General features: G+C 59.0%; 1 protein-coding gene across 5 annotated transcripts in view; it reads left to right on the top strand.

The window, feature by feature from the left end:
- The window catches only part of RREB1 (ras responsive element binding protein 1), a 129,027-nt gene extending 125,512 nt beyond the window's left edge, over positions 1-3,515 (top strand). For 4 of the 5 annotated variants that reach the window (XM_068557647.1, XM_068557643.1, XM_068557644.1 and 1 more), the window contains 2 exons: positions 789-1,589; positions 2,899-3,514. In XM_068557647.1, coding sequence (XP_068413748.1) covers positions 789-1,589; positions 2,899-3,386 — 1,289 coding nt within the window. In that variant the 3' untranslated portion in view covers positions 3,387-3,514. Of the gene's footprint in view, positions 1-788; positions 1,590-2,898 lie in introns of all 5 variants that reach the window. The other variant, XM_068557648.1, reaches the window with a different exon arrangement.
- The last annotated feature ends 19,163 nt before the right edge of the window (positions 3,516-22,678 follow it).

Raw genomic sequence — 22,678 nt, 5'->3', positions numbered from 1 at the left:
TTGGTGTCGATACTGTTACCACCAGGCCAGCCCTTAAGAAGGCTGATAGAAACTGGTGGCCTGTCCACATCTGGTTTTGCTGTGGAGACTGGGCAGGTAGGAACCCCTTGAGAGACAGGGAATGTTTCCGCTCCCTACACGGGGTCCTGACAGCTGCCAGGGGGGCCTGCAGGTGTGCATACAGATGTGCATGCGTCTCCTGTTGCCTGGGACCTCTCCTGGAAACCAGCCGTCAGGCGGGAGCATGAGTGCCACATACACAGAATACTTGCTTTGGGCCACTTCCTGTGAGGTGCTCCCAGATACCGTGTTTGGGGGGTGGTCCTGTGTAGGCTGCATGTGTATACAACCTCTTCGCACTGGAAAATAACTTCTCCGGCTCAGCTTCCTCAACCTCCCTCGTGCTGCGAGTCTCTGGAATGTGCCAGCTGTCCTCTCTCGCCGTCGCTCTGTCTGGCTGCCCCTGGGGGCCCCGAGCATCCCTGTGTGTGCCCGTGGAGGGGGCTGGCTCGACATGGGGGGTGAAGGGAGGACGGGAGCTGCAGGCGCAGCGACCCTGTGACCCCAGCCTGTGTGCTCCCATGTGCGGCTGCTCCTTCTGCCTTTTTAAAATTAACCCCAGGTTCGTCTTGGCCCTTGAGGGACATAAGGGGTGAGGGGGATTTGGGTGAGAGAGGTCCTGGCGGGGGTTGGGAGACAGGCCCCCGGGGGGGTGGGTCACGAGCGAGCCCTCGGAAGGGGCGTGTCTGGTGGCCCGGGTCTCAGCCTGCCCCGTGCTTGCTCCGCAGACAGCCAGTCGGACGCTGAGGCATCGGCGGGAGGCGAAGTGCTGGACCTCACCTCCCGGGAGAGGGAGCCGCCGACACCGGAAGGAGCAGCCGAGCCCAGCCCGGTCCCGGACGAGTCGCCGGCGGAGGAGGCGAAGCCGGCGGCAGCCACGCCGCTGGCCGGGGAGGAGAGGGGTGCCGAGGAGGACGCGGAGCCCGAGGACGAGCGCGCGGAGGAGGAGTGGGACGAGGACGCAGACAGCCCCGAGGAGGACACGGTCAGCAACAAGAGCCTGGACCTCAACCTCGCCAGCAAGCTGATGGGCTTCAAGCTGGCCGAGGGCGAGGCCGGCGCAGGGGGCGGCGGGGACCCGGCCGCGCAGGACCACCGGCACGCCCGCCACGCCTGCCACGTCTGCGGCAAGAGCTTCAAGTTCCTCGGGACCCTCAACCGCCACCGCAAGGCCCACGGCCGCGAGGAGCCCGGGGACAAGAGCGCGGCCCCCCGGGAGCCCGAAGGGCCACCGCCCACTGCCCCCGAGCTGCCTCCGAGGCCCGCCGAGCCCCCCGCCCAGGCGGAGGCCGTGTCCGAAGCCCCTGTGGAGAAGCAGAGCGAGGAGGCCGAGGGCCCCTCGGACGGGGATGGGGAGGGCCTGGCCGAGCAGAAGCCCTCGGAGAAGAGTGAGGACGACAGGAAGCCAAAGACAGCCTCCCCCAGGAGTGCGGCCAGCAAGGCGGACAAGAGGAAGAAGGTGTGCAGCGTGTGCAGCAAGAGGTTCTGGTCCCTGCAGGACCTGACGCGGCACATGAGGTCGCACACAGGTGAGGCGGCAGGGGCGGAGGGAGGGCTGCTGGTGGGGGGTGAGGGGGCGGCGAGCCAGCCGGGTTCCCGTCCTCCAGCCGCCGTGGGCAGCAGGACGCCCTTGCCGAGCGGGGAGAGAGTCCGGGTGAGCTAGGAATTGTAAGGGCTTGTCCAGCACTTAGCACTGGAGGGCACGGGCTGGAGCAGTGGACGGCGGAGGGGTGTTGGCCAGCGCGTTTTGATCGGCCTTTTAGCCCTCTGAGCCTCCGTCGTCCTGTCTCTAGAATGGGGATGATGGCTGCCCTGTCTGGTAGCAGCACCTAGAAGAATGTGGGTTTGGCCCGGGGGCGGGGGGGGGGGGGCTGGGGGTGTGGCCGGCGGAGCAGGTGCTGCGGCCGGGCTCCGTGGGGCTGGCGGCCCGGGGCCTGTGTGGGGAGGCACCCGGGATTCGTCGCCAGCCAGCAGGTGTTAGGTGGGCCGTGCAGCGAGAACCTTGTCTGTTCTTGGCTTCGCAGCAGCGGGGCTGATGGGGCTGAACGGGGCGGTCACCCGGCTGCTTCCTGGGCACGTCCTTGCTCCTCCTGGAACCCACCGCCTCTGGGCTTGAGGCTGCAAGCCCCAAAGCAGGGGCTGCTGTTCTGGTAGAAAGGCCGCCTGGATGTCCTCGTGAAGCCAGAAGATACAAGTGATTCTTCCCCCGCCAAACAGAAAAGCTCCCCTGTGTCTTGGTTTCAGCTCCCCTCTCCTCCCAGCGGCCAAGGTGCACACGTGCCCCACACACATACCCACGGCCCTGTTCTGGGACTTGAGGGCACCGGAGCTTGGCTCCCAGCAGAGAGAGATTCTCGGGCTACTGGCAGGTGGTGCTCTCAGCTGCTCTCAGCTCCGTGTTTGCAAGCGAGAGGGGAAGCCCCAGCTGCTCTGAGTCAGAGCACAGCATATCTGCAGCTTTGACTAGGGAGGTGCCGCCCTGCAAGGTCCCTGGCGACGGTGCCCGACTCTGGGAAGGACGCCGCTGCTGTCCTTCCACGGGGTTCTTTCAGGCCGGTCTGGTTGTCCCTGAGGTTCCGCTTCTGGGACTCTGGTTCCTGGATCGGGTGTGCGAAGCCTGGGCTGAAGGACGAGGAGACAGGGCTGTGTGGGCCTCCACTCTCCTCCTTCCCCATTTTGCCAGTTCAGACAGATAAGGTTTCCTGTGAGCGGGAGGGAGGCCCGGCCCGGCCCCGCCCCGCCGCCCTTCCCCTGGGGCCTTCGCTTGCTCTCATGCAACGCAGGGAGGTGGGTGCCGGTGGCCTTGCTGACAGCCGTGAATCTCTCTCCGTCCCCCAGGAGAGAGGCCGTACAAATGCCAGACCTGCGAGCGAACCTTCACCTTGAAGCACAGCCTGGTGCGCCACCAGCGGGTCCACCAGAAGGCCCGGCAGCCCAGGCACCCCGGCAAGGACAGCGACAAGGAGGAGCGGGGCGAGGAGGACAGCGAGAGCGAGTCCGCCCACAGCGGCAACAACCCCGCGTCGGAGGGCGAGGCGGACCCGGGCCTGCCCGCCGGCAGCCACGTGGCCGGCACCCGCAGCCGGAAGGAGAGTCTGGCCCCCAAGGACGCCGGCCGGACGGCGGGTGCCAGCCAGGCTGAGGCCAGCAGGGGTGCCCCCAGGGCCGCTGCCGCGGGCAGCCCCCAGGAGCAGGCGTCCCCGGGTGACCCCGAGCGGGAGAGCCCGGCGGCCCTCGTGCAGGACCTGCTGGAGCTGCCCGGCAGGAGGCCCGCCCACCCCCTCCTGGCCGCTGCCGACAGCGCCTCGCTCCTGGGCCTGGAATGACAGCCCGTCCTGCCCCCCAGCACACAGACGAAAGCCAGCAGAGCAAAATGTCCTGAGTCTGTATTTCCCCAGGTTTCCTCAGTGCCCTTCAGCTCTCGGGGTGGGGGAGGGAGGGGGAGGGGGGGTGGAGAGAGAGGCGGGCGCCTCGCTCAGTGCCATAGCCTTACAGACCCATGCGGAGATGCAGCACGTGCGACTCGAGTGCCTTAACTACTTACCAGCCCTTTGATGTCGTCTTGGGTGTTGTGTTTTCCCAAAATGACTTTTTAAAAAACAAAGCAAATATTTTAATGAATTATTTGGAGAGGACCTTTTCATTTAAGCATTAACGTTACCTTCTGTTTTGGTGTGTGTTAACTTGTTTTTGCAATTCTGTGATAGTAACGTTTGTTCTGTGAGCTGGAAACAGAAGGAAAAAAAAAAAAACATGCCCTTGGATACCCGCGGCCAATAACTGGAAGAAAGCGATGTGAATTTCATGTAAATTCCCAGAGGAAATGTGGAGAAGATGCTCATTTCTCAACTAGACTTTTTTTTTTTTTTTTTTTTTTCTGTTTGCTACATGGTGGAGCTGTAATTTGGTCCTCGATATATTGCAGGATGTGGTTGATGAAGGTTTCCAGTTTGGTTCAAGCCAAAACCAGGAAAGATTCTAGCTTCGACCTCGTACATGTTTCCACACTCTCAGCGTTAGATATGCCATTACTGTTCAAGTTTCAAGACAGAGAAGAGTTCCCCTGGCAACTGAACTGATGGAAAACATGCATAGGTGTCATGTATCTGATTTCCCCCCCCCCTTTCGGTATATGTATTAATAATATTATTATTATTATTATTATTATTTGTAGTTCATCAGTTTGCTGGTCTCTGCAGTCAGCAGAAACAAATGGGCAATATTTGTCCTGGGAGACCTGGGCCGCCCCCAGGTCCCCGTGTGAGCGTCTGCCCGCAGCTGTCCTTGGCTCCCCGGGCGGTGGCTCTTCTACTGTACTTAGACAAGCCTTTCTTCCGTGACTGCAGAACCCAGCAGGGGCCGTGTGGTCCTCCCGCCCGCCCGCGGGGCCGAGGGGCAGCCGGGGAGGGGAGAGGAGGTGAGGTGCGTGCCTGGGCTTCCGGGAAAGCCAGGCAGCAAGACCTGTCACTCGCGGTCTTCCTGCCAAACCCAGCCCAAGCCTCACCCGCCTGTGCTCCTGTCCTTTGCAGAGCGATGAAATACTACTACTGGTAATAAAACTGCACATGCGAGATTGAAGAGGAAAAATAGGTGTATGTTTACCTTCCTGTGATTTGGGGTTGGTGCTCGAAGATAAACATGTTGTGTCTAGTTTCTGAATCGCCTGGACCCCTGGGTGCACAGAGGCGGGATTTTCTTGCGTGAGCATCGTTTGCAGGCAATAGACCCCCTTACTGTAGCTGCCAGCAGTGAAAAGAAACAGATCCTACTGTAGTTGGGCTGTGCTCGGCATCCTGTCCTCCCGCCAGACGCCTGGGACGCCCCAGCCTCAGTGCCTCAGGCCTCCCGTGCCACCCCTCCCGGGACCCTCGCCCTTTCTGGCCCCCAGGGCTCCTCTGCCCTTACGCCTGTGTCCACCCCAGGGACCCCCTTCCTCTCCACTTCCTCACCAACTCCTGGTAGCCAAAAGCCAACCACCCGGGCTTCAAAGGAAGCTGTGTGTTCTTGACATGATGAAAAAGTGATCTCTTTGCATGTGAAAGGAAAAAGGTTGAGGTATATATGACTTTTAACTGTATTAGGGATGTGTGAACCAGTTTCAAAAGGAGGTTTTCTTCACTCTCCATGAGCACGAATCAGAACCAATGATTCCCCCACCCAGTATCACTTCCTACCAAGCGTGGTGTGCTTAGTTAAAAACCAGTTCATTCATCCCTTAATTTCTTACGACGATTGTTGTTGTTATTTTTGTTGTTGTTATTATTTGGGGTTGCTTGTGTTTTGTTTTTCTTCGCAGCTCTCCACACTAAAACTCGGAACGCTGTGGGGAGCAGCCACGACTTAGCTCTACGCTGGGGTGAGACAGAGCAGGAGCCAGGCCGGCAGCACAGCCGGGGCTGCCGCTCACGGTGATCGCGATCGACTGAAAGCTTTATTTAGCCTTGTCTGCACCCTCGTAGTCGATAAGGTCTTGCCACATTTTACTAGTGAGGTTGAGAGATGTATCATTTGTTTGTTGTTCTGTCCCCTCCCCCAATATTAAACTGTGAAATTTGTGATTTGTTTAAACTCTGGGTGAATCATAGCTTAGTTTGCATGTCCAGCTAATTTGTTTCTATACATTTGTTTGATTCTCTTTCTCCTTCTCTCAGGGCTTTTACAAAAAAATATATATATGTGGATCTTCTGAAAAGTTTTTTGAGGTGCAAGTTTCTCTCTCTTGTTTTTCTCTTTGATTTATGGACACGATGCTGAGATTCAATCACTACATGAAACTCCCGGCTGTGAAAACAAAACAAAAAACCCAAAGGGCTGTTTTCTCCACCAGCCCTGGGGAAGCTATGTGACAGTCGGATGCCGGTTTCAGGAAGCTTCACCGTTCTTTCCACCCTCTGTTCCTCTCTTTCCTCCAGAAGGAAGTTGATCCTAGTGATTTCAGCCCATGCATTAAACAGGAAACAATAATAAATGTGTAGAATTCATATTTTTCTAAAGGGAACTTAAAAACTGCTGCTACATGTTATGTACAAAACTGGTTTATGCCACATGAACAGAGAATCACAAATTTGGTTTTGGTACTTTTCGCTCCTCTTTGTATTCAGTTGTATAGTACTTCCAAATTCAGAATGAGAAGAAAAGCTGTTCTGTATCAAACCATCTAAGCAATAAATGTTATATTTTAAAAACGGCAGGTTGCCGGTCACATGGCCCGTCCTCTGATTTGCTGTGATCCTGTCAGCTTGTCCCACCCCCAGGCCGCAGCCTGCTGGGGACGGGTCATTGGTGTCCATGGCCATCGGGGTGGGGGGGAACCTCAGGCCTGCTCGCCGCCAGCGTGGCACCCATGAGAGCCGTCACCCAGGTGGCATCTCTCAAAAGCTGCCTCGTGCCCTCATCTTGGCTCGCCCAGGGTGGTCTCTTCGGGGCCGCGGCAGCAGCAGCTCGGTCCTTGCTCACGACCACTGACGCCAGGGGCTGTGTTTCTGGCCAGCGGCTCCCGGGATCCACTTTGTCTTTCCTCCTCCTCCAACCTGGTTACACGAGATTGAGTTGTCCCCGGGGCGGAGAACTGCTGTAACTCAGAGGAGTCCTGAGTTAGTCTGGACAGGGGAGTGGCCTGGACAGGATGGTGACCCCAGGGCTGGGGGACAGAGCAGGTCAGAACCCATGTTTGGGGGATCTGCCATCGTAAAGCAGCAAAAGGGCAAAGTCCCGAATCCTCTAAGCTGGGAGTGGATCTCAAAGCAGCCCTGGAGGAAGCTGGGTTCAGGGGAGCTGATTGCAGAAAATGCTTCCAGCGAGTTAACCCTGTTACAGTTCTGAGCGCCAGGGCCCGCAGGACAAGAGTTGATTGCTCTGGCCCTTAAGGCCTCTGGGCCCCCCATACACACACCAGCTCCAGGAGACAGACTGGCTTTGGTGAGGTCCAGTGAGGGGTCCTGACGGGTGTTAATAAAACAACCAAATAACTCAGGAATGGTTGTAACATAAGCAGCTCCCAGGAGACAAGCCCTCGTGGGCGCGGGGTTGCCGCTGGCCACCGAGGAGCCGCACTTAACAGCCCCTCCCCAGGAACGGGGTCGTCCCTGGCTGGGAACTGGGAATGCGCGTGGTCAGTGTGAAGGGCAAAGGGGCAGCCCCTGTGGAATAGGACGCAAAAGACGCAGGGTGCAGACCCCAGGGAAATGCCCCTCCGCCCACCGATGTCTGCGTGTGTTGGGTACAACCCCTGGGGGCCTGGGTGATGCTGGAAGAAGCATATAGGAGGTGAAAGATGGAATTTATCAAAAGAGTAATAAGCCTGTTACTTAGGAAGAGGAGAGGAAGTTCATCTGCCCTGTCACCTCCCGTGCTTGGGGCTGTCAGCCATCCGGGGTCCCCTGCCCCTGGGGAATGAGCTGCGGGCCCTTCCTCCCAGGCCACCTCACCCCCAGGCGCCCACCTCCGCCCCGGGCTGAGTCTCCCGTGCTGCCGGCCCCGGGCAGACGGGGAGGACGCTCAGGCACCCGCTCGCCCAGGCAGCCGTCCTGGAAGAGGGAGGCCGTGGGCACGTGCAGAGTGCGCGTTCCTGGCAGAGTTTGTATTTTGGCTCTGATGGCGAGTTACATGAGGAGCCTTAGCGTCAAGAATGATGGGCGGGGGTGGGGCGGGTTTTCCTTTTTTGTTGTTTTTTAAGATTTTTTTTGATGTGGACGATTTTTAAAGTCTTTATTGAATTTGTTACAATATTGCTTCTGTTTTAGGTTTTGGTCTTTTTGGCCATGAGGCATGTGGGATCTTAGCTCCCTGACCAGGGATCGAACCTGCACCCCCTGCAGTGGAAGGCGACGTCTTAACCGCTGGACCGCCAGGGAAGTCCCAAGAGTGATGCGTTTATTAGGTAAACACATGGGCTTGGGTTTTCCCTTCTGTTGTCTCTTCAAAGAATCCCAGTCAAGCACAGGTGACCCCAGAGAACCAAGGGCCATCTCCCCCGAGGCCCTGCCTCACCTTCTGCTTGCTCCCGTTAGAAACCCCCTTCGCAATTTACCATCCCTATTACAAGATGGGGAAATGAAAGGAGTTTATGTTTAAAAATCAGTTTTACTTTTGTAGCTGTCAAAACATGGATAAGGCCTTGAACTGGATGGAGCTTTGGGGGTGTTTTGCATGTTTCTTCCCAGGATCCAGTTACCCCGACGGGTGCCTTTATTCAACAAGGTGTAGCCTGGGCCGCTGCTGTGCACCTGGCACTGTCCTCAGCATGGAGAACACAGTGAGGAAAAAGACAGAAGACTCCTTTCCCTGCGGAACGAAGGTTGTAACAGTGGGAGACAAACGGACTAGACCAGGAAGATACGGAATCAAGGCAAGTCCAAGGGAAGAGGAGCCACGAGGGGGCGGGCACAGTGACCTGACGGGTCTCAGGACATCCAGCACTAAGAAAGTCACTCTCGCAGACCTGCTGAGCCGACACCTGCGTGGGAGGGTGTGAGGGTCTGGTCCCCGTCTCAGCGGGAGGGAGGCGGAGCCCAGGCCGGGTGTTGGACTGTGTGGATTCTGGGCCCTTCTGGCGTCTCCTCCCACCAGGCGCTGCTCCAGCCACAGCCTGAGCACAAGCCGCCCAGAAATCTTGCTTGAGTTTCTGCATTGGTGCCCGACTCTCAGATTCCAAAGGCTCCTGGAAGCGGCCGAGGAGCGAGAAGGGCCCTCCGGCGCATCGCCCCGCCACCAGCTCCCCGCCTGGGTGCCAGGCCGCCTGGGCCCCCTTTCCACCACCAGCTCCCGGGGAGGCTGGGACCTGGGGAGAGGACCGGGTTTATTTTAAACTTGAAATTGAAGGTTACTCTTTAACAATGACAAAACAGGCCCCTCCAATTCTCGGCTGCCAAATCAGTGTCCTAAATAAGAAACCAGCGGGCACTCCTTTCCCGTTTTGCTTTTCGGGGAAGGAAGCCACAGCCCAAGGAGGGAGGGAGGTACGTGCCCGGCGGCTGGCAGCCTCCACCTCGCCCGCAAGAGTCAGGGAGGCCGGCGAGGCTGCAGCCGCTCCCCAGCCTGCCTTCTTCCAGGGACGGGGGCAGCTCTTTTAAGTAAAAGTTTGGAAAATTTGGGAGCTGCAGGAAAATATGGAGAAAAAAGTTAAAGCGGTCATCTTGCCTCTCAACGCTGTTTTTATTTATTGAATACTGCTGTTTTAGTTGGGCCCGACTTCCATTCCTTCCTCACTCTCGGACATGTTTATATAGCACGTTGCACGTTGCAACTTGTTTTCCCGTGGGTTTTGTCTCTCATCTTCACCCACGTCCAGTGAACTGGGAAGGAAAAAAAATCCTTATCGCCTTGGAGCAGAGACGAGGGTGAAATGACTTGCCCAGGTCAGCTGGCTAATGGGTGGCCTTGTTAGGATGAAATTGCCCACCAGAAAAATGCTAAAACGGAAGGTGGGTGCCGTGGGGGTCTGTGGTGCTGTGTGGTGTCCACTGAAGCAGCAGTTACAGAAAACTGGGAGCACCTGCTTCTCAGACGTGGAAGCAGATGCCATGTGGGTGCTGCCCATGTGTTCCCAAGGTTACTCAGTGCCTTCCTGACTGTTCCAGCTTCTCTGCTGCAAAGCAAGTGACACCAGAACTTAGGGGCAGGATTCCGTGGGTGGCAGGGCTCTGCAGGGCTGGCTCATCTCTGCTCCACAAGGCGTCTGCCGGGGCAGAACCTCCAAGACGGGAGGCCCTTCAGCTCCTCGGTGTGGACAACCCACGCACACCAGAGAGAGTTCCTGGGTTGCTCGTTAAAAATTCCGGACTTACTGATTCAGGAATTTTTCTCAGGAGGGAATTAGCAAATTCCCAGAGAATTCTGAAGCCCAGGAAGGTTCGAAAACCACTGTTCCAGAAATTACACACAGTCCCGGGCTCCTGCCGGTCGGCTGTGCCGCCAGCTGCCGTCAGGAACACCGAGGCCGTCGTCTGGGCTGGAATAACTCTGAAATCTAGGACATGCGCCAGGACCTTCCTTCCAACACCCCGCCTGCCCTCTTCTCCAGCCCGTGTAGCTACCCACCCACCTGTAGCAGCACAGGGACCCCACCGCACCCTGGAACCGGGCCCCGGCCCAGGAAGCGAAGCTGCGTGAGCGCTGCATGAGCCCGACCTCAGCCCTGAGTTCTGGGAGCAGGCGCCTCCGCCTGCATCTCCCTCCTGGACCTCTGGGCCCCCGTCTTCTGATACCTGCTTGTCCCTTCGCCAGAGCTGGCCGGCAATTGCGGGACCCGGAGCAAAACGAAAACGGGGGGGCCCTTGTTCGAAACGCAGGGAAAGCCTTTCTCCTTCCCTCTCTCTCTCTCCTACCCACCCCCATGGTGTTGCTTGTTTGCTGTTTAAGATCGGCTCCCTCGGGCACGGGGACCCTGGCGGGGGGTAGGTGCGCCCAGGCGCCCGGGGCCTCACCGCAGCCCCTGTGCGGACCGTACTCACACCCTGCGTCCCGACCAGGCCTCCCCCGGGACCAAGGGGCCGCGGTCTCCGGGGGAGGGTGGGAAGCCGGCGGCCACCGGGACGGCGGGAGATGGCTAGAGGCAGGTGGCCCCGGAGCCAGCGCACTGGCCCCAGCGCGTCCTCCAAGTCCCAACGCCTTCGCCGGCAGAACCCAGCTCACGGACAGGATCGTGAGGACGCCGGAGGGGGCCCTGCCCCGGCCCGGCGCCCCTCCCCAGTGCTGCCTAGACCCGCTGCCCTAAAGCGACGCCTGCCTAAGCACCCCCCACCCCCCCTCAGGGGCCCAGAACCCAGGGCTGTGTGCCAGCCGACTGGCCGCGGGTCATGTCCCCCAGCCTCAAGCGCCCGCTTATTCCTCCCCGGGCTCTGCACAGTCGCAGTGGCCGGGGGCTGCCCGCCGTCCTGCCGTGTCCTCCACAGCCCAGCCCCGCCCCTGGTGACAGCCGGGCTCTGCCCCGGGGGGCCTGTGCCCTGTCGCCCGGGACGCCGTCCTCCCAGCTCTGGGCCTCGGGGCCCTACCAGGCAGCAGCAGGGTCGGCGGCCTGGCCCACGTCCTTCTGGAATCTTCCAGATCATTCCCACCTGCTTTCCCTCCCCGCTCACCAGCACCAGGGCCCAGCCCTACGCCCCCTGAGGTTAAGTGCTGACTCTCCAGGGTTTGGATCCTGCCGGAGAAGGTGGGGCTAAAGGTGCCCACATGGTGACCCTGAGTGAAGGGACGAGGGCCTGTCCCGTCAGCCTCAGTGGGCGAGGAGAGTGGAAGCAGAGGCAGCGGGGTGTGGGCAGAGGTGGGTGGAGGCGTGGCGTGAACAGGAAAGGAGGGAAGCACCTCATCTTTACTGAAACTGAGCTGCACCCGAGCCAGTTTTTCCTGTTATGTATTGTCTTTTTTTTTTTTTCTTAAGACTAGTTTTAGGTTCACAGCAAAACGGAGAGGAAGGATTTACTCTCTGTCCCCAGCGGCCCCATCCTCACACCCCGGCACGCCGGGGCGGGGGGCGTCTACGACAACGCATGAGCCTGCACGGGCCCTGTCCCTGTCCCTGTCCCCCGGAGACCGCGGTTGGCAGGAGGGCTCGCTCGGTGGCGGATGTCCTGTGGGTTTGGACAGACAGACGTCCACGACGTGGATCCGCCATCACAGCAGGGGACAGACTAGTTTCACTCCCCCCAAGTCCTTGGTGCTCCACCTCGTCATCCCCCCTATACCGCTGGTTTTTTAAAAGTTTTTGTTTAATTGGGGGAGAAAGAAAGGAGCCAGAAAAGCGTGCGCATTGGCTTCCAGGAGGTGAGCTTCCCGACGATGTCACGCTGATCTGCAGCCCCGGAGGGAAGCTGGAGGCGGGGAGGGGAGGGGAGGGGCGGGGAGGGGAGGGGAGGGGAGGGGCGGGGAGGGGAGGGGAGGGGCGGGGAGGGGAGGGGAGGGGCGGGGAGGGGAGGGGAGGGGCGGGCGAGGAGGGGAGGGGAGGGGCGGGCGAGGAGGGGAGGGGCGGGGCGGGCGAGGAGGGGCGGGGCCGGCGGGGCGGGCACGGGAGGCACGTGGTGGGTGGGTCTCTCCTTCCTTCGCTCAGGCATCACCTGCGGGCGCCCGGGGCCTACGGAGCCAGGTAGGAAACCCCAGGGTGAGGGAGGCGCAGACTCCGCTGCCCCGGGGTCTGGGGGGCCCGGGGTGGGGGGCGGAGGCGCAGGCCAGTCGCCCTCGGAGGGGACGACGCCCTTGAGTGGCCCGGGCCGGGGCGCTGGCGGGGACAGCGAGAAGCGCACGTGAGCCCGGGGATTAGAGCTGTGGTCGAGAGCGCGGTTCCGGCGTCAGGAGGGGGTCGATGAAGGTCGATTGTCGGATCAGAGCTGGTTCTAGAAACATCCCGCGGCGGAGCGCAGGGCGGAGCGGAGCCGGGAGGCCCAGGGAGGAAATGGCTGAAGTCGTCCGGGCCCAGGTGAGGGGGTTGGAGGGGGATGGAGGGGGCCGCTGGGGTGCAGCGGGGCGCGGGCGACGCGGGGGGACGAGGCGCCGGGGTGCGGGTCGGAGCGGCGGACGCGGGCGGCGCTGCCACCAGGGCAGCCGGGGGGCCGGCCAGGAGCTGGTCGCTGGGCCTGGAGGCCGTGGGCTCATCTTGTTCGAGGAGCCTTTGATGGCAAAAAGGGACAAAAGCCAGCTCGGACCGGCTCATGCAGACATGGGACAGTGCTAGTGGCTCTGCACGGGAGGCCGGGAGGGGGCCTGGCGCTCGGCAGGTGCAGGCACCCCGGGGCCGGTGCTAGAGCCGCCTTCTCCCCGCTCGGCCTCCCCGGCAGCTCACCCTCCTGTTCCCCAGCCCAGCCACTCCGCTGCCCCTTCTCACCGGGGACCCGGCAGTGACCCGTCTGGCCGGAGCCTCGTGCCCACCTCTGGGTCACATGCCAGTCTTGGAGCAGAGGGCCAGTCGGCTGTCCCTGAACTGCCCGGGTGGAAAGTTCCGCAGAGGAGGACTTGGGGGTGGGGCTGTCGCCAGGGGGAGGGGGAGTTTGCGGGGCCCGCTGCGGCGTCCAGTGGGCAGGCATCCAGGTGGGGCGTCTGCAGCTCAAGGGACAGGTGAGGGCTGCCGCCGGATGTGAGTTGTGTAGGAGCTGAAGCTCTGGGGATCAGTGAGGTCATGGGGGTGGGGAGGGGGAGAGAGAGAAGAAAGGGGGTTCCCAGCAGCTTTATGGGGTTACCCCTGGGGCAAAGAAACCACGCTCCCTATGCCTGCAGAGCCGCCTGTAGTAGCAGGAAGCGGCACCCTCTCTGCCCCTGCAAAAAGGTTAACCTACTTCGCGCTGAAGCCTGGGGGGATGTGTGTGTGTGTGCACACGTGTGTGCGATCAGGCAGGGCTCACAATCACTCATCTCTCGATAGCAAACACCTGTCTCTTCCTCCCTGTGCCCACCGTCGCTCGGGCCCACACACCCGATGGGGCACCCCCAGTTGGGCACTTGTTTGGTTCTTTTCATATGGTGGAATGTATTTGTCCTTTTTCCCCGTTTCTTTTGTTTAGCTGAGCTGTGTCTCCTCCGCTAGACTGGAGGACGCGCGGGGCAGTTATCCTGTGCCCCCTCCAAACCTCAGCCCGGCGCCTGCACGTTGCAGTGACTCGGGGTGTGCGTTTTGCAGACGGGGACAGAGCCCGGCTAGGCGGGCCCTGCGGGCCGTGTGGTCTGGGCAGCGGGGCGGGGACACAGTTTTGGGTCTCATCCGTCAAGCAGGTCAGCGCCAGGACTGGGGCTTCTGCCCAGGCCGCGTGGACATGCGAGTTCTCAGTGAATGAGTCCACCCACTGGCGGGGGGCAGGGGGCATATGCTGTGGCTCCGACCTTCGCAGGTGCTGCGCGTGTCAGGCGGGGCTTCTCCCTGGGCGGCTCATTACGGTCACCTGGGGACTGTTCCCATCCGGTGATGGGGCCTCACCTGAGGCCCATTAAACGGTCTCTGGGGTGGGGCTCCACGCCGAGGGTTTTTAAAGCTCCCCGGAGCTTCCTACTGTGCAAAAGGCTGGGCCTGCCCAGCCTAGGGTGTCCTGAGGGCGACACAGGGACAGCTGATGGGATTCGGAGCCAGACAGACCTGGGTTCAAATCCCAGCCCCACGGTGACTCGGCTCCTCTGGATTTGATGTCTTCATCTCCAGAATGGGTGTTAAGTGCCCATTTCCCAGAACATCAGGTACGTACAGAGCTTCAAGTACATCGAAGCCGCCTAAAATAATAGTCCCCAGGCCTCCCTGAGACCCGCGGCCTTCACCGAGTAGACCCTCAGCTTCTGTTTCAGGGACATGTGGGGAGAGGGAGGCCCCTTCAAGGGTGCCATGACCGGGACGGTGGCAGCCATAGTCACACGGAGCTGGGGACGGAAAAGCCTTCCTTCTCCTTCTGATTATAGAGGAAAGGATTCATAGTCTCCCTGACGTGACCTCTGTGAGTGCTTCCACACGTTACACAAAATTGTCATCTGTCATCTATTCGTTTGGAGACTTTCCATTTTCTGAAAGGCAGCGGGGACCCTGAGTCGGGGAGGGGGCATCGCAGCTGGGACTGTTGCTGCCAAGCCCGCGTCGCGTCCCTCCCTCCGCCGGTGGCTTCTCCACCCGAGCGCTGGCCTGGCGGGGCCTGGGCTCCTCAGCGGTCCACGAGGAGCCATCCGAGGGAGGCGGGAGGCGCCAGAGGCCCGGTGCGTGGGTGAGGAAGGCTTGCTGACGAGGGTCCTGCTTTGCCTTTGGAGTCCCAGGGTTGCTGGGCAAGGCCCTCTGCATTATGTCACACTGCGAGGTTGGCGTCGGCTGGGAAGCACTGGGCCCAGGGTTGAATTTTGTGTTGATACTAGAGATAGAGGCTCACCAAAAAGCTGCTTAGAAATCTAAAAATTTCTAGAGTTTGGAGGCTGCAAATGTTACAAGTTTATCTGAAGATAAAGCTAACTGGACCACGAGGTAAGGAAGGGCAGCTTCAACTTGAGAGATGGTACTTAGACGATCAAAGCCCTTAACCACGTATATGATCAAGGTCATAGCTAAGGAAATACTGCCTGTTATGGGCTGAATTGTGTCCCCCCAGATTCAACCCCCAGCACCTCGGAATGTGACTGTATTTGGAGAGAGGCCTTTCAAAGGGTGATTAAGTTAGGGTGACCCTAATCCGATCTGACTGGTCTTATAAGAAGGGGGAGTTTGGACCCAGACACCAGGGATGTGTGTGCACGGTCCGTGTGAGGACACGGGGAGAAGATGCCCATCTACACGCCAAGGAGGGGGAGGCCTCAGGAGGAACCAACCCTGCCGACGCCTGGATCTCAGACCTCCAGCCTGCCCGGCCGGGACCCCTGGGCAGCGTGGCTCGGGTGCCTCACGTTCAGATCCGGGAGCGCCAGGCATTTCGTGATTGTATTAAGCACCACGCTCCTGGGCCTGAAACCTAGGATGGGTGTGGAGAGAAGGAAGGTGCATCTGGTCAGATCTGAGTGCCCCAAAGATCACGACCGTCTGTCCCCCAGGGCCTGAGAAGAGCCGTGGGGCTTCCTTCGCTCTGGCTGGAATCTTCCAAACCTCAGATCGGCGCCTCCTCAGAGGTGCCCGTGTCCCAGCTGCAGCCTCACTCACCGGGGAGCTCATCAAACACCTAGAATCCAGGGCGGAGGCGCGGGGTGGGAGAGAGTTAGCAGCCCCTCAGGGGGCCGACGTGCTCTGAAGTGTCTCTTGGCTCGGGAATGACCCCGACGCACCCACCCCCTGAAAAGCGCTGCCTGGCCCCCTGTCACCCCTCAGCGAGTCTCAAACTTCGAATCCACCTGTAGAGTTTGTTTGAAACTGCAGATTCCTGGGCCAGCTCCCCGAGACCCCACTGTAGGTCTGGAGGATGTTCCAGGTGATTCCACACGTGGGGTTCACGGGCCAGCCCTGAGACGCGCTTCCCCCGCGCGAGTATATCTCTGCACCTGTGTCCATATCACCCACCGGCCGGATCCCCTTCCTTGCCATCTCTTCTGTTCCTCAGCTCCTGCCTCCCCCCCTGCTCTGCACTTGCAGGCTCAGCTCAGAGCACCTCCCCCGACAATCCGACGCCTCTCGTGCCCCCCTCCCAGCCCGCCCCCGGCCCGGCCTGCTCTTGCCGCACAGTTACGGCCTGGCCGGTGCAAAGACAGGGACCAGGGACGGTCCTGTGCATCCCTGACCCCCGGGGCCTGGCACTCAGCAAGAGGTGGACGCTTGTCGGTAGCCTTTCGGTTCAATTTATTTCCGTCCAATTCGATTCAGTGCAGTTCAACTCAATTCACGTCAGCATAATAAGAGCCTGTCGTGAGCCCAGCACACAGACGCGGGCCTCCGCCCGGGGGAAGGGCCTGTCACCTGGACGCGTGCCCCACGAAGCATCCCTCATCGCGGCACCAAGCCCTCCCCGCCCGGCTCGTCTCTGAACATCCCCTACGTCGACACCGGCAGCCGCTAAGGTGTGTGTTCCAGCCTCCACGTCGCGGGCTGGCATCCCGCCCGGGTCGCCGTCCCCGTGACGGGGAAGCGCAGGCCAGACGGAGCAGCCGGCGGCGTGGGGCCCCGGGTCCACGCGTCCTCCCGCGGGCGGAGGACGACATCGCACAGCAGCTGCGCCACGGAGGCCGCTGAGCCCTGCCACGCAGCCAGCGCGGTGCTGGCACCTCCGCAGAGCCCGCCGAGGGTCCAGCCGAGGGGCCGGCGCCGTCCCGAGGTTCACGAGGAGGGAGGCCGGCGTCCTTCTGCAGCAAGCAGCCTTGGTGGCGGGGCCCGGCCCGCGTGGCGAGGGATGGCGGCGCTGCGGGAGGGCCGGTGACATCAGTGCGCCTCCCCCCTCCTGCGTCTGAAACAACAAAGGGAGACGGTCAGCTCCTGGGCGGCCTCCCTGCGGGGTCGGGGCGCGGGGCAGCCGGCGAGGCCGGGGCCCAATGACGCTTCGTGCTGCTCTTTTGGGTCCAGATGCCCAAAAGCCCCGGAGAATCCCCTTCCTCCTACCCCGCCCCCCATGAAGAAACAAATGGAAAAGTCTCGGATTGGGGGGCCAGTTTCTAAAATGAGTCTATTCTGCGACTCCCAGAAGAAATCTTTATTGGGATTAGTCAGACTTTCATGCTCTGAGTGAGGATCTGGCATGAAACAAAGCCCAAAGCGTAGCCACGCGCCAGGCGTAAAGCAAAAACCCACCCAGGCTCGTCCGGAGAGACTTGGAGGGCTCGGCTCTGCAACTAGAGCGGCGCCCAGAGTCTCACTCATTCTTGCATTCACTCAGCAGACGTTTGTCGAGCGCCCGCCCCGTGCCAGGTCTGGACTGGGGCCTGCGGGTGGGCAGGGCGGCCTGGGACCCCTGAGGCCGGTGCCCGGGGCGTGGCGGGCCAGGCCGCTGACCTAAGCCCGGCGCCGGGCGTGCGGGGCCTAAGGAAGCTTCCCTCGAGGAGGAGGAGCCGGGAGACCGCGCAGGGCCCCACCTTCGCCCGCGGTCCGCGCCCACGTCACAGGGACCGACAGGAAGGGCCAGGCGCCGTGCCGCGTGGCTCCTGCCGAAAGGGCGCGACCTGAGCCCCGTCACGAGGACGCAGCACACAAGGCCCGGCCGGGGACACGCGGAGCTACCGGCCCGCCCTCCCTCAAGGCGCCCGTGTCCTGAAAGGCCGAGGAATCGTCCAGACCCAAGGGACCCACGGACACGTGACAAGTGCACGGACGGCGTGAACCCGGACCGGCCCCCGAAGCAGGAGGACGGGCCGGGGGCGGTGCTGGGCCAGGTGGCGAGCGCTGGCCGTGGCCTGTGGCCTGGCGGTCACTGCACCGGTGTGGCACGTGCCCTGGTCAGAGCGCGTGCCCGTTCCCGGGAGGGGTCAGGGACGGTGCGGGTCTCGTGCAGGTCTGTCTGTAGCGAAGGTCAGCAGTTAAGGATCTGGGTGAAGGCGGAGGGTGTGGGAATTCCTGTGCAGTGTTTCGCAGCTTTTCTCCAAGTTCCAAACTGTATGAAAATTAAAGGCTGCTCCCAGACTCGGTGCCGGCCGGGCGGGTGAGGGCAGGGCACCGGCGCCGCGTGTGGGCGGCGGGCGGGAGTGCGAGGCCGGGGGCGGAGCGGGCCTGGGTTCAGAGGTCGCACGGAGACAGCAACAGAGGTTTGGGTCCGGCTCCTGCAGGCCGTGGGAGGGACCGGGCCGTCGCCGAGGGTCCCGGTGGCGCCTCGTGGCCGGGGTTGGGGGGACCGGACCGGCGGTGGCACCAAAGGCACGGCCACCACGTGGGCGCCGCGTGTGTCCCCTGCTCACCGGCCGCGGGGAGCCCACTCACTGGGGACCAGGGCCGCGTCCCAGGGGCTGTTAGCAGGTGACGTGCAGGGGGACCCGTCACGTCAGAAGGGGCTCTCCTGTGGGGGTGACGGCGCCACGGAGTCAGGACATCCCGAAGGAGGTGGTTCAGGGAAGGAGCCCCCCGCCCCGCGTTGAGCTTGAGGTGTCCGTGGGACACGGGGGTTTGGCGGGGCGGGTCCGGGGTCCGGGTGCGGGGCAGAGCCGCCTGTGTCAGCTCCCGGGGGGCCTCGCCGCCTCTCAGGAGCCGGGTGGCCGCGGGCAAGTAGCTCTGTCCATGGACACCTTGGTCTACATCCCTCAGCAGTAACTGGTGCTACTAGATCCTCCTCAGACGGGGCTGGGGGCCCCGAGCATTGAGAGTCAACACGAGGGAGACGCTTCGACGAGGCCCCGGGTCAGAGGAAGCGCTCACCACCTCCCCGGCGGCCACCACCATCCTCAGCTGGCCTCAGGCATCCAACACGAGGAGAGGAGACACCGGCGGGGGGCAGTGACGCAGCGCCATCTCTGTACAAGGACGGGGGGGCCACTCGGGCCCAGGCTGACACCGCTGGCTGCGGCGCGTGCGCTGTCCTGCCGCAAGCTAGTCCAGGGCTTCCCGAGGGCACGCAGGGCAGGCTGGCTCGCTGCTCTGCAGCCAGCAGGACCGCCAGGCGAGACCCAGACTCTCCTGGCGAATGTTCTGCAGTGCAGTTGTGGGAGCACTGGTGGCGGGCATTAAAACGCAGATTCCTGGGCGGAATTCGGCAGCTCTGGCCACGGCGCCCTAGGCAAACCTCCAGTCCTCCACCCCCAGTCTTACGGGCAGCAAGGTTGGTGAATGCCGCCTAAGGGCAAGAAATAGTTGTTGAAGTGACTCGTATGGAGGGAGAAGGAATGGCAATTATTTTCATCCTTTATCTCAAGCAATCATTTTGGACCCTTTACTTTCCATTATTCAATAGAATAGGTAAAGATTTAAGTGGGCAGACAATTCCCATCATTTTACTAAAGGCGCTGTTTCCTTGGGAAAAAATGAGGTTGAGGTAGTTATTATCACTTTTTACTTGAGCCTGGATAAAAGGTTTTTGACAAAGGAAGGCGTGATAGAGGTCTTCACGAGCACACAAAAGACCGTTGTAAGGGAGAGAAAGCAGATTTTTTAAAGATGATCTGGAGGGCAGAACTAGGACACAGACCACAAGGAAGCTGATCTGGGCTCCAGCAAGAACTGTCTACTAGCTGAGCTGTCCAAAGATGGGATAGGCCACCTGGCCAGGTGGCCAGAAAGCTGGCCTAGATGACTCTGTGGATTCTTTCCAGCTCTAATGTTATATGAGGCTCTATTAAGTACAGAAAAAAATATAAGGACCACACCTTTTAAACAGAATTTCACCATTCTAGGGAAAAAAAGTTGATGATGACGGTTTTCAGTTGGCTGACAAATGAACACTGTGTATGGAATGAGGAGAAAATACATTCCTAGTAGTGAAAATGAGGTTACTCTGGGCCAGGCACTGGGATGGCTTGCTTTTCTCATGCAGTATCTTTAACAAATCCAACCAAACACTTGGCGTATAGTGAGGGCTTTACATTGATTGAACGTTAATAACTAACCATTTTAGTTACGATTATCCCCATTCTAGGGAAGAAGACACAGGTGGGACCGATTAGGTGACTTGTGTAAGATTGCTAAGTGGGTGAGTCTGGATTCAAACAAGGGCTGTTAACCGTCATACTCATGTCCAATGAGAGAAAGTATTTCACGAGTGCATCCGAAGTAAACACGTGTGTGTGGACGTGGTGCAGGCAGAGCAGACGGGCAGTGGCTTTGTCTGAGACCAAGTTTCTCTTGGGAGACAAGGCTCCAGAGAGCACGTGCTGTGTGTGTGTGGCCAGCTCTCCAGGTGACATGATCACTCAATCCAAGTCACTTCATTGACGTCTTAGCAAAAGCAGTTATTTTCACTTTAGTCCCGTGTTTGGTTTGGGGTGGAGGTGGAGCACAGGATGCCCAGGCCGGTGGGTTGCAGTGTTTGGAGTAGGTGGCTTGCTTTAGGGGAGGACAACTCCTAACAGTCTTTCTGGCGATGCCTTGGGGAGGCCCTGGGAATGAACCGTCATGGCTGTACCACCCGTGAGCAGCAGAGGGCAGCAGAACACACCCGCGCAGACGGGTTTCAGGGGGCCTGGGCGTCAGGGTTCTGCTTTAAAATGTTTCCCTGTCATTTGGAGGATTCTTGCAGAGAAGGAATACTACTGATTTAAAGTTATGATGCAGGTAATGAACTATTATTCCCTTGTAAGAAAATTAGCAACTTTTTTTTAAGTCTTAATGACACAGCTAGCCTCCTGACTTGAAACTCTCCTTTTGGAGCTGTCACCTCTGATACCTTATCTCATTGTCTCAACTTGATATAATTTGCCAAACTTGGATTATACGTTTAACGAAAACTATTTAAGTTTACAATTCACTCACGATTTGGGAACTTACTTGATTGTGTGAAGCTCGGCTGTGACACCCTATTGTTTCACTTCCTTTTCTGGAACTCACCCACAGGATTTCACTTGAGCCACCTTCCCGGCAACTCCTGGGCACTCGCTTGCCAGTTTCCTTGGCTCTGTTTGGTAAATGCCTCCTGGTGGAGCTGCAGCCCCCGTCCCTCCCTAGAATCCTCACTGCGCAGATGAGGCCGGCAAGTCGACCTCTTTTCTCCTGGGTTTTCAGTGAATGGGGACCGTGCGGCCACCGGGAGAACCTCCGTATTACGAGGGAGGCAACAGAATTCTGTGAAGGCTCTGGACACAGACCAGCCCGCGTTCCAGTCTCAGCTTTGCCACTTCACAGTCGACCGCGTCTTAGTACGTCACTGGTCTTGTACATTCAGTTTCCTCATCTGCAAGACGGGGGTGTTACCTACTTCACTGCAGGGCTGTGAGGTTAACTCGTATTTATTAAACACCTACCACATGCCAGGTACCGTTCCAAGACTTGGGGACCCGGTAACTGGAAACTCTTGCTGTCACGAAGCTTAAAATTCGAAAAGGGGGCGACGGGCAGCGGAAGGGCCAGGGAGCGGTGAGGGACGAGGCCGACACCCAGGGTGGCGCGAGGCGTCGGGAGGGCAGGCGCCCTGGACGAGGGAAGGCTGCGGGGGGCGCCGATGCAGGGGGGCGTCTGGGCAGACGGAGTCACTGCCACGGCGTGGGGTGGGGCCGTGTGGGCACCAGGGCTGGGAGGGCTGGCAGTGCCAAGCACGGGCTGGCACAGGCCCAGATGGAGATGCAGGTGGTTTATTAACGTGAAGGCGTAACAGATGAGAAGCAAGCCTGGGTGCCGTCCAAGGAAAACTCTTTTGAGGATTTTCTACCAATCCATCTTGATTTTCTCTGAGCATGTAAAGCGACAGAAACATCTAAGTTTTCGAATGGGCTCACTTTCTTTCTGGGCTACAGCCAAGGTGCCTACAACCATTGCGATTATTATACTCATCGCAGGAGGCTCAAATAAATTTAACACTTATATTTATTTCTTCCATTCTAAAATATAAGCACATTACAAACACTTTGAAAAGGAAAAAAAATCCACCACTCTACCACAAAAACTGCTTTAGCATTTTGTGTATTTCTTTTCAGACTTTGGACTAATCTGAAATTTACTTAATACTGAGCGTTTCAAGCATTGTAGAGAAGAAATTAAAATGCTGGTTCTTACCGCCCTAATATTTTTTGATTCATTTCCTTTCAGCAGAAAAGACGAAAAATATTACATAGTTACAAAGACTAAATCGCCAGAGTATGCACAGCTTCTAATCAAAAGTTGCTTTTTCTATGAAGAACACATTAATTCAGCTCTACCACTTACAACAAAATCATGAAAAGAAGGAAATTCTCGGTACTGACTCAGTGATACACTGATGAAGTTAAACCAAAGAGGCATCTCTGCTTACTTAAAAACGTTTAAACGGTCAGAGTATGTAGTCTCTAATTACTGGGAACCGAAACTTAATATGCGCACACACGTACATACGTACGCGTGTGTGTGTGTGTGTCGGGGGGAGGTGTCTTATGACCATCATTTGAAAAGTCAAAGAGCTCACAGCCAAACAGCACATGTAAAGCTCATCTTAAGTCTTCTTCATTCTAAAACAAAACTTGTCACTTGAAATGTCTAAATTCTGTATGTTGAAAATAGGTAAAGCTTTTTACAAATTCCAGAGAGAAATTAAGATCAAGGTCATAGCTTCCTTTCTTTGCTTAATATTTTAGATGCACTTTGTGCTCAAAGATGAAGACCTAGCAGTAAAACGCACTGGCACGTTACAAATCATTCTGTATTGAATGCAAA

The sequence above is a fragment of the Eschrichtius robustus genome, chromosome 12, assembly GCF_028021215.1.
Source record: "Eschrichtius robustus isolate mEscRob2 chromosome 12, mEscRob2.pri, whole genome shotgun sequence".
NCBI classification, from domain to species: domain Eukaryota; kingdom Metazoa; phylum Chordata; class Mammalia; order Artiodactyla; family Eschrichtiidae; genus Eschrichtius; species Eschrichtius robustus.
The sequence above is the reverse complement of the archived record's forward strand: the minus strand, read 5'-3'. Positions and strand labels throughout refer to the sequence as shown.